The sequence below is a fragment of the Danio rerio genome, chromosome 22 (assembly GCF_049306965.1).
Source record: "Danio rerio strain Tuebingen ecotype United States chromosome 22, GRCz12tu, whole genome shotgun sequence".
Classification (NCBI taxonomy): Eukaryota; Metazoa; Chordata; class Actinopteri; order Cypriniformes; family Danionidae; genus Danio; species Danio rerio.
Window position 1 is genome coordinate 5,987,750 of NC_133197.1, and position 12,650 is coordinate 6,000,399.

Genomic DNA, 12,650 nt, shown 5'->3' on the forward strand with positions numbered 1-12,650 from the left:
TTTTATACTGTTTGATTTGCTATAGTTGTTTTAAATTATATAAATATGAAATATATACTATGAATTATACATGCAAACTACTGCACTACTTAAACAAATACATTGCATTTCAACATATGCAGTCCAGAGAGTCCAAAATAATAAAAATACAAAATAGAACAAAAAACAATACAATACCGTAGAAAAATAACTTACCTTGCTGGACAGTGTCTGAAAAATAAAACCAAACAGAGCAATTTGAGCGTGTGAAACCTGTTGAAACTTAAAAATAGTATTATCTTTGGCTAATGGAAGATACCCACAGGACGATGATATTCCTCATAATGTCCTTGATGTCTGGTCTCAAAAATGACTTTATAACGTCACACAAATCACTAAAAACAGCTTTTACAATAAAGTTACGTTAAGGGAAAACTATTTTAATGCTTGTTTTATTCTAGTGTAACTATTACACAAGAAACAAGTGAACTATGTAATCGTAGCGATGAAAAGTAGGAGTAATTTTAGAAAAAAAATGCCATCTTCCTCTCAATTTCAACGAGGGTTTAACATCATTTGGAATTAGACAAACCTCGCATTTTCTCAAAATTACATCCTGAAGAACTTCTGTCGACGAAAAGCATCAGTTAGGACTGAATGGCTACTGAAGAGGAGCGGTGAAAGGTAAATTTCTCCAAATAGCCTACTTGCACAGCGTTTACTAGCTCCATCGCAGTACACAATAAATGGCGTAATTTCTCACCGAGACGCTTCAGTTTTCCAGAAGGAGCAGCTCAATTCTGCTAGTCGTCCAAAACGTCTCTGTTTTACACATTTCAACGACATTATCCAGTTGAATAACAACACACGGTTAAAAAAGCGAAGTCGCATAAGGAGAAAAACAACCGTTGAGTTGTTCGTCGGTTAATTTTTGAATCCGAGAGTGTGTGCCGTATATGCTCCAAATGGAAAACGCGCGCCGATTTCTGATCTTTGTTACACTAACAACAACAACAATAATATTAATAATACTGGATTAATTATTAATTTGTTTTAGTATCTCGTGTTGCATGGTAAATTAATTTGGCTAAACAAATAAATATATAAATATTCACCTCATCTAGTAAAATAAGCAGTTAAAATGTGTAATGTACAAAATATGAATTTTATTTATGTAGACAAAAACATTTGTCATTAAAGCATTACATTTAGTATTTACTGCGTTAAAAGTTTAGTATTGAAGTATATAATACTATATATATTATTACTACATATTATATATGATACTACATATATAATATATATGGGCAATTCCATGCAAATGTCAACCTTGTCATAAAAAATAATGCAGTTTTCACCAAAATAGAGAAACCGTTTCTACATTTTTTGTGTTTGTGAGTTTTTTGCAGTACTTTAAAAATACTCGTAAAGGTATCTGTCAGTATTTCAAACTATTATATTTAATTTGCCAAAATCACACAAGTGGCAATTTCACAGCTGTCACATCCATAACGGAGATGTGTCACATCCATAACGACACTTTTTCTTCATAAATGCAAAAATGTCAAATAAAATAAAATCAATCATTTTAATTCTATAGTGAGCCGACTCATACCTGTTTGATGAGCATTGTGTCTCTTGGGTTGTGCAATTTAACTGTCAGAATTTCTAAATAATCTGTTGTCGACTGTAAATTCGCAAACTTTTTTTGTCACATCCATAATGCATGTTTATTTTCCTAATTTAAAATATAAAACATGTTTACATATTGAAATTTTTCTGTTCCCAGAACTCTGTGGTGAGCTGTTTTTGAAAATATAAACAGAAGTTTCGATATAATGTCAACATATACTTTCTGTGTGAAATTATGTTTTGAGTTTTTACTGCAAATGTCACATCCATAACGCTGGAATTGCTCATATATATATATATATATATATATATATATATATATATATATATATATATATATATATATATACACACATATAATATATTGCAGTCAACATTTTAACATTTAAAGTGGATCAAAACATTTCAATAGTGTTGTCCTAAAACTATAAAACAACACCCATTCATTTTAGGACATATAATATATAAGTTTATATACATATATATGTATATATATATATATATATATATATATATATATATATATATATATATATATATATATATACATACAAACATATATATATATATATATATATATATATATATATATATATATATATATATATATATACACACACACATACAAAAAATATATACACACACACACACACATATATATATATATACACACACACACACACACACACACACACACACACACACACACACACACACACACATATATATATATATATATATATATATATATATATATATATATATATATATATATATAAATATATATATAATTTTTTGTCTATTTTAAATGTTGACTACGGCATGAATATCAAACACACAATAAAAAGTTCCATTGAATAAATGTCAAAACCAAGGATCTGCAGTGCCCTCTTGTGTTGACTAAATGGAATGACATAACCAGCGTTTGCATTCCAGACAAGGGTAAGGAGTCTGTTTTCTGTTTATAGTCAGAAGACTGAGCACTTAAAACTTCATCCACACTCTGATTGTGTTGATCTTTATCATTGTCTTCTAAAGAGCAGAAGGCTTCTGTCCCACGACGTATTACCGAAACACTGCACCAGCTCCATGCTGCACTGCTTCTCCAAGTGCTCTCTAGCATGTGCCGCCATGTCTCCTCGGATCTTAAGGGCCTTAAAGTGGTCGAAGTCACTGCGGCCTAGTTTGCGTAACCGGCGCGCAGCAGAACGGTAACACTTCCATGGTTGCGCCTCTAACAGCAGATACTCACTGTGAGATGCCAGTCTGGACAGAAGAGAAAGAAACGCAGCGTCTCCGTGGTTCAGATGCACCCACATGGTCACAGCAAAACAAGTGCTCAAATGGAAACGGCTGCATCCAAACTTCCCCAAGAAGGCCTGTAGCACTGCTCGGCTTTCAGTATCATCTGTGATATCCAGAGGGATAAACTGGATATTTTGGGGAAAGGGGTTTGAAGTTTGTGCACGGAGGATTAAATCTTGGTCCAGGTCAAATCCAAGCATGTACAGCTCTTGTCTAGGAGAGTCACTTGTACAGGCCTCCTTGTTTAGTAAATGCTTATATAGAGCAACAGACAAATCCTGTGAGGGAGAAACAATAAAGCACATTTTGGTGGTTAAAACTACATTTTTATAAGCTGAATATGCCAATTTTAACCAACTAGACACTGATAAATAACAGATTTAGGATGACACTACATAAATATCATTAAGAGGAGTTTAAAAAAGGTCCTAAAGATTCGAAAAATGATCTGCTGCATAAATAATATACTATATTATTATTTGTTAATACTTATGCTTTTCAATTATTAATCCATTTAATGGGGTAGCTCACCAAAAAACAAACAAAGTATATATATATGTATGTATATATATATATATATGTATATGTATGTATGTATATATATTTATGTGTGTGTGTATGTATATATATATATATATATATATATATATATATATATGTGTGTGTGTGTGTATGTATGTATATATATACATATATATATATATATATATATATATATATATATATATATATATATATATATATATATATATATATACACATATACACATTTTCCATGTTTGAAAATCTAATATTTCTTGATTAATTACCCAATTTCATTAACATCTAAGCTAGCTTTAACACTTTATAGTTAATAATATTTCTCTGATTCGATTGTATGATAAGCAGTAGGTTATAGTTCAGAGAAAATCAAAATTCTAAACAAATATTAAGTTAAGTTACAGATGAACACACGAGAACATTAACAATAAAGTAACAAGTATAGCAGATAAGCATATATGTAAATATAGCCTGGCGGCTGAAAAGAGGCTCCTGAGCAATTCCGTTAAAATGTCAACCTTGCTATGAGAAAAATTAAGTTTTTACCAAAATACGGGAACGGTTTCTGTTTTTTTTTTTTTTTGTGTGATCAAGTATTTTACAGTACTTTAAAAAATACTCAAAAGTGCATCTGTCAATGTTTTCAAACTATTATTTGAATTATCAAAGTAACACAAGTGGCAATTTCACATGTCACATCCATAACGGAGAGATGTCAAATCAATAACAACACTTTTTCCTCATAAATGTGAAAATATTAAATAAAACCAATCATTTTTGTTTCATAGAGAGCCAACTTATATCCTTTTGATTATCATTGTTTCTTTTGGGTTGTGCAGATTAATTAGCAGAATTTCTACAAAGTATGTTGTGTACAGTAAACCCGCAGACTTTTTTGTCACATCCATAACGCATGTTTATTTTCCACATTTAAAGTACAAAACATGTTTACAGATTGATATTTTTCTGGTCCCTTAACACATAAAAACAAAATTCAATATAATGTTATAATATACTTTCTGTGCGAACTTATGTTTTGAGTTTTTAATGTCACATCCATAACGCTGGAATTGTTCATATTCATTTACCATAAATAAAATACGAACAATCAAATTGTAACTACTAAAACCATTACATTTTATTGGTTTCCATAAGGATTTATTGGTTTTAAAATGCCAGCAATAGAAGGGTAAATAAATAAATACCATTAGACTCACTGCAATTACCATTATAACAATAAAACCCCTACAAACCATTAAATCTTCTGTGATGGTTTCAAATGTTTTTAAGTATTTAAACCCCAAATTAGAAAAAAATGAAAAGAATAAATCACTTTTTTACCCCCGAGTTGCATCCCACATCCAGCATTAATACTCGTTCACCATCGCCAGAAGTGAATCCGATGTTTTGAAGCAGCGCTTCTGGTATCAAACTCAGGCGATTCTCAGGTGGGTTGAAGGTGTAACCCAGATAGCAAATTACATCTGGCCCAGATATGGCCCACATCCCCCATTTTCTTCTGGCCCACATACCGTGCGGAATGACGGCGATGACTCAACCTGATTGTGGCTGACATAAGGATCCAAAAGTCAGCTACAACTGAACCAGATCTGGGCCATATCTCAGAAAAAGCATGGTCCATATCTGGGCCAGATGTGGCCCATACATTTTCTCAGATCTGGCCCAGCTGCGGCCCATGCACATTCTCAAATCTGGCCCAGCTGCGGCCCATGCACTTTTTCAGATCTGGCCCAAATGCAGCCCATGCAGTTTCTCAGATCTGGCCCAGACGTGGTCCATGCAATTTCACAGATCTGGCCCAGATCTGGTTCAGTTGCGGCTGACTTTTGGGTTGGATGTGGCTCACATCTACATTTGGTAGCTATATAAATCACATTAAAAGGAATGCTTAGTTTAAATTGCTTTATTTAAAAAAATGCTTTAAAGGAAGCATATAAATTGATAAATACAAATATATAATTTATATAAATTATATAAATAGATGCATACAAAAAAAACAACAACAGTTTGATCAATGCAATACAAATAAATATATGAATTAGATAAATAAATGCATACAGAATTATCACAAATTAAATGCAAATAAATATATATAAAAGTTAAAATTAGGTAAGTGGATACACAGAATAAGAAGAACATACAAACACAAATGTATATACAAATTAGATAGATACAGAATAAACACAGAAAATATATATATATATTTTTATAAAATGCATATTATTTAAATTAACAAATATTTTATAACCATAAAGCCAGAACCAATAATTAAAAAGATATATAAAGGGCAATCCAAAAACAAGATCAAAGGCGAGGCAGGGGTCAAATAAACAAATGATAATTACAGAAACAAGATAAACAAGTATGAGTAGACGGAACAAACACAGAAATCGCATATTTAACTAAACATAATACTTAAATAATTACAACTAAATATTTATTAGCATTTTCCCAGAACCAAAAAATAAAAATAAAAATTAAATTAAATAAACTGAAAATCCAACAGGGCAGTCCAAGAGTGAGGTCAGGGGCGAGCAAGGGTCAAAGCCAAAAAAAAAAACAGTCCAATGCAAAACATCCTGAAAATAGGAGGACAACAATTAAAAGGTGCTGTTTGCAGAGTACATACAGGCACAACTCGATTAGACTTTTAAGCACTTTTTTAAGCACCTATTTTTATTTTTAAGACTGACAAGCAACGTATTGAACACCTGAAATGTATTCTCAGCAATACATAAAAACATTCCATAGGAACTACCTATTGATTTATAAAAAATAAAAAAATAATATTAATATAATATTTCAGAGTATTAAACCTATTTTAAATGTGCTTGTGAAATTATTGTTTTTTTTATGTTTTCGTAGTTGGAAAGAGAACTGAAAATTAAATTACAATAAATTAAAGGACTAGAAATACTATTACATTGCTAAAATAAAACAAATTTTAGTAAATAATACTAATACAGAGTAAAAGTACATGGTACTATTTTAGTTAGTTAAATTTGAAAAAAAAAAATCAGATTTTCATAACGGACAAACAAGTGTAAACTTGTTTGAATGGTTTAATTGTTTAATTACAAGACTACATAAAAAGAAATTTGCACTAACAAAGAAAGTTTATTTTAAGGAAATATATTTTCAAGCTTAGGAAGGTTTTATGTATATGATGAAAAGATGTAAAAATTTAAAATGTAGCCTTTTATTTACACATTTTACACAGTTTTTCTTGTTTGCTCATTCTGTGTCTGCCTTTACAATCTGGCAAATTTGTTGCTTAAATAACTTTTATAGTACTTAGATTTTTTTACATAATTATAAACAAATGACTTTACAAAAAAATATATTTTAAAAATAATAAAACAAATGACTTCATTTCATTTGAGGTATTTGAAATATTTTTTTACATTTTCTACATTTTTCGAAGCAGTGTTTTAAGAGCCTTATTGTTTATTTTGATAAATTTAATAACCGATTGCTTTGACCTGTAATGCCTGTACAATTTAGTGACGCTTTAAGACAGACTATGTATAAATCATACAAATACCTCATTCAAAAACGTTTCCATCATACCAACCCCGTGACGTCAGACACAGCAATATTACAAGATGGGGGTGCCTTTGTGCTAAAAGCTTTAGTAAAACATGCCCTTTTCATCAAAATTGTTACATTAATCAAGTTTGGTTATTATATTTTTATTAAATCGGAAAGCAATTTACGAAATAACGTAAACTTGATTGACTGCATCACTTCTACTACAAGACACTGGGAAGAATTTTTGCTAGGAAGATCTGACACTCAAAGTTTACTCCATCAATTCATAGTCTGAAACCTTGGTAATTAGTGAAAGTACCTTTGAACTGACTGCAGATCTTGATGTGGTCTTTTTTGATCTGGTCTTCTCCACTTTCGATCCTTCCCTGGGTTCATCTTTACAAGGAACCTGCTGAATGGAAAAAAAATACTTAGTGATAAAAACCTGGACTATATCATGCTCTAAAATGTTTGAAATAAAAGCAGCGTAACAGGACAAGCTAGTGGTGGAGGTTTGCTAGAAAAATCTGTGAGAGAGGATGTTGTGTGTGAGTCAGACTGAGATAGACTGTTGTATGAATGTGAGAATGCATTCACAAGAGTGTGTGTTAGTTTGAGGATTTTGCTATTTTAAATATTAGGGTCCAACAGAGTAATTTGTTTAGTTAAGTTGTTTAAAATTATTTTCATTGATTAAATACTTGCCCATTTATAGATGTAAAGAATAACCAAAAGAAATAATGTATTAAAATGTCATTATATTTTATATTCAATCTGCTAATCATTTGTTGTGAAATTTGAATGACTTCCATTCAGTATATGAATAAAATTAAATTAGAATAGGAATAAAACAATAGAACTCTAAAAAAAATACTTCCTATCAAAATAAAGCAGGTGCTTTTACCTAAAGGAACTTTATTAGTATGGTTCCCTGCTTCCAGTTAGTTCAATTTCAGATACCTCCATAATCTGTACTCTGGTGCTTTATTTGGTTCTTGACTTAAGAGTAACTGGTGTCGCATTCCAGGTCCATCACAATCTGAGCTAGAAGGACAATATGACAAAAGACAAGACAAATATGAATACACATAACACACAGAATAAAACATTTAAAGATGTAGTTTACTATTCTGCCACCATTTATTCATCCTCTACTTGTTTCAAAGCAGTTTGAATCTGTTCAACACTAAAGCAGATATTTTGAAGAATGTTAGAAACCTGTAACTATTGATATACATAGTAGGAAAAACTGGGTTTGTGTTCATTCATTTTCTTTTCAGCTTCATCCCTTTATTAATCTGGGGTCACCACAGTGGAATGAACAGCCAACTTATCCAGCATATGTTTTACACAGCAGATACTCTTCCAGCTGCAACACATCACTGGGAAAAACCCATACACTCTTATTTACACACATTCACTATGGACAATTTAGCTTACCCAATTCACCTGTACCGCATGTCTTGTGGGGGAAACCGGAGCACCTGGAGGAAACCCACGCCAACACGGGGAGAACATACAAACTTCACACAGAAATGCCAACTGACCCAGCCGATGCTCGAACCAGAAACATTTTTGCTGGGAGGCAACAGAGCTATCCACTGTACCACCGCACCGTCTGAGTTTACAGTATGTTCAACAGAACAAAAAAAAAAAATTGAAACAAGTGGAGGATAAAAGATGTCATTATTATGTCATTATTAGATTTTTAAAATAAGCTATGACCTCACACAGTGATAAAATAGCACCAATAAATCTTGTAATATTTTAATAATAAATAAAACATAAAATATATTATTTCAGTTCCCAACAACCAGTCTGACATATACAAGTTACAAAATATGTACAATATTGTACCTGGTGTGCTTGATGATGAAGTCAAACAATTAGTAATGCACTGATGTGAGAGTTGTCCTTTCCTTCAGCTTGCATCCTTGCATGATTCCTTTCTTTTCTGTAACAAATTAATAAAATACAATCAATTTATAAAAATATTATTTTTACTTGCCACAAAACCATTTGTTTGGACTTGATACATATGTACAAGATTAATGGTGCAATTCAGTTTCCAGGCTGTTTTGAAGTAATATAAAACATAAGATATGGATTTTAAGCTTATTTAACACAATTGATTTTATTTTTTAACAAGGTTTAATATTTCATAACACACTTAGCCTTCTTTTTTAGCTAATTAATTTCCTTCATAAGTCATTTAACACATCATGTTTCAACTGTGGATTTTTTTTCAAACGTTTTGGCTTTAAACATTTTTTTTATGCAGACCAGTCTCAACAGTGGCCAGCATGAACCACATAACGTTACTCTGCAAACTTTTGCTGAAACTTGATAAAACACACATTAACAAGCAAATCAAGATCATTAGGATTAACGTTACCAAAAAGAGACTGTTCGTTCAGTGTTTGAGCTAAAACCAGTACAAAAGCAGAACTCGGCACCTTTTACAACTGTATAAAACGGACAGCATATGATTCATTCATTCAAGCTCCCGTTTCGACACTGTTCTTCATATAACACGTCTAATTGATCATTTAATTGGGAATAAAGAGCGATTAAAAGGACAATTGTTACTTAAATGAATTTGTTAAAACCCCGAGCACAATCAACTTAACATTAACGTTACTGAACTGACGGCTGCCACCATTCTTAGCCGTTTTTAGCCATATTATCCACATATAAGTTACAGTTTTATCACTTTTCAAAACAGGGGCTTTTCTAACTAATAAAAACATTACCTGACGACAAATATCTCACAAATATGATTTTAAAATAATAACTTACCCGACATAAAGAAGAAGATGAAATGGCGGACTTGACTTCACTTCCTCGTTTGAAAAAAATAACCGTCATTCACGAGGCTCCGCCCACTCCACCGTAATGCAAGGATGAAGCGAAACACAAATTCGCCACCAGGGGGCAGTTTTACGATTATGTTTTTAAATAAATAAATAAATAAATAAATAAATAAATAAATAAATATATATATATATATATATATATATATATATATATATATATATATATATATATATATATATATATATATATATATATATATATATATATAAATAATATTATATATATTAGGGTAAGGGTAATTAGGCAAGTTATTTTATAACAATGATTTGTTCTGAAACTGTAGAAAAAATATATAGCTTAAAGGGGTTAATAATTTTGACCTTAAAACACTTTGAAAAAAATAAAAAACTGCTTTATTCTAGTCGAAGACTTTCTCCAGAAGAAAAAATATTATCAGACATACTGTGAACATGTCCTTGCTCTGTTATGTAACATGCTGTAATTCTAGAATATTTACTGTTATTTTTAATATTCAATAGCTTGTTATATAAAAACTATAACACTTTAAGATATATCTACAATTAACTAATTGCTAATTAACATGCTTATTAATAGCAAAATGTCTATAAAATTTGTGTACGCTGTTACAGGTGCATTAAAATTGGTCAGATTTATTTTATTATTTTTTGTGTTCTGTAGAATAAGTAAATAAAACTTTGTGTTGTTTACAAAGATCAGCTTATTCACGAACACATTCATGTTATTCACATTCTACTGCTCAGTTCTCTGACATTTTTTTCTACATAGTACATATTTTATTCATAAACAAAACATTTATGTCTATTTAATATTCAAATTAAATAAAAAAAGAACAATGTTGTATGTGGCATTTAATCAAACAAAATCATTGTAAAAATGTAGAATTGCAAAAAATAACACCAAGAAAACAGCACTTTAATTTAGCATTATTAGATTATGAATTCATTTGTAAAATTGTTCATTAAAAAGTAGTACTAATAGCAAATTAAATCCACCCAGTAGGTGGCGGTAGGACACTGTCTTAATTCATTCAAATGGAGAAACTGAACAAAACATTAATGGATCAAAACATAATAAATAATGAAACTCATTGCATTTATAGACATTTATAGACATACCAGGTAATATGAAAAAAAAATGAATTTTACTCATGCTGGAATATTTACATATAACAGATAATATAAATTTATATTCGTAGCAGCCTTAAAGTAAAAATAAATCCATTATTGAGGAAATAAACTGAATTAATATGTGATAAGGTTACAAACATATACTTTTCCGGATAAGCAATAGCTTATTCCTATTCTTAGTAACCTAAAAAATCTTTTTCAATCTCAGAAAGTCTTATTTAGAACATGCAATGTTATTATTTTCAGAGAAGGTGTAGCGCTCTCACTGCCTGATGAGGGACAATAATGTTAATATAACACAGGAAACACAGAACTGCTGCTGCTTCACCTCAGAGTCTGTGTAATGTTTGAGCAGCAAGCCCCTCCCACTCATTAGGTATGCAGTCAATAGGCAGAAGTAGCCGATTGGAAAAATGTAAATCCTTGCATCACATTACATTAATTTACAATATTTATTTTCTATTTTCTACTTCATAAAACGAAAGTGTACAGACTTAGAAAGACAAATTAACTTTGATTTTCAATTTCTAATAATTTGTAACCACTTCAAAGGCTCCCGTTCATTTATAGTTAAACCGTAACTAAAAATACACAACTCGCACTACACCCGATGTGTCACACACAGGCCACATCTGGCCCACATACAGCAGGCCACAACTCACACTAGACCCGCTGTGTCACACACGGGCCACATCTGGGCCACATATGGCAGGCCACAACTCACACTACACCCGGTGTGTCACACACGGGCCACATCTGGCCCACATATGGCAGGCCACAACTCAAACTACACCCGGTGTGTCACATACAAGCCATATCTGGCCCACATATGGTAGGCCAGGACTCACACTACACCCGGGGTGTCACAGACGGGCCACATCTGGCCCACATACGGCAGGCCAGAACTCACACTACACCCGGGGTGTCACAGACGGGCCACATCTGGCCCACATACGGCAGGCCACAACTCACACTACACCCGGGGTGTCACACACGGGCCACATCTGGCCCACATACAGCAGGCCAGAACTCACATTACACCTGGGGTGTCACACACGGGCCACATCTGGCCCACATACAGCAGGCCACAACTCACACTACACCCGGTGTGTCACACACGGGCCACATCTGGCCCACATACAGCAGGCCACAACTCACACTACACCCGGGGTGTCACACACGGGCCACATCTGGCCCACATACAGCAGGCCACAACTCACACTACACCCGGTGTGACACATATGGGCCAGATGTGGCCCATATGTCTCCTGCCATTGCCAGAAGTGAGCCATATGTGCCTTAGTTGGCCCAGATGTGGCCCAGAACTGTATGCTATCTGGGAATAGTTGATAAAGTTTCCATAAGGAGCAGCTCCTGGATTTTCACTTTCCTCTGAGTTCACATGGGCGTCATGAGCCTCCATGTCTGTCCAACAACAAAATAATTCCTGAAGGCGAGCGGTAGCCTAGAAAGTAAATAGTTCCACGTTTGACTAAAACTATACACAAATCAATGACGTTACAAACATTCAAATTCAGCAATAAAACTAAGATATTCGAGAATTTACCAAACTATAAATATTAGTTTTTAGATTACAAAGTTTATAAACGTAGTCTCTTTTTAAAAGAGAAAAACGCAATTATTAACGTTACTTTT

At 32.4% G+C, this 12,650-nt stretch overlaps 2 protein-coding genes across 2 annotated transcripts in view; both read right to left on the reverse strand.

The window, feature by feature from the left end:
- s1pr4 (sphingosine-1-phosphate receptor 4) overlaps positions 1-12,650 on the reverse strand; it is a 525,180-nt gene that overhangs the window by 433,777 nt on the left and 78,753 nt on the right. The gene's annotated exons all lie outside the window — the stretch shown is intronic.
- Positions 2,405-12,594, reverse strand: bcdin3d (BCDIN3 domain containing). The gene is made up of 3 exons (NM_001423406.1): positions 12,321-12,594; positions 4,798-4,940; positions 2,405-3,194 (listed from the first exon to the last, which is right to left on the reverse strand). Exons 1-3 carry the CDS (start codon positions 12,415-12,417, stop codon positions 2,634-2,636), a joined length of 801 nt encoding a protein of 266 aa, NP_001410335.1. The 5' UTR covers positions 12,418-12,594; the 3' UTR covers positions 2,405-2,633.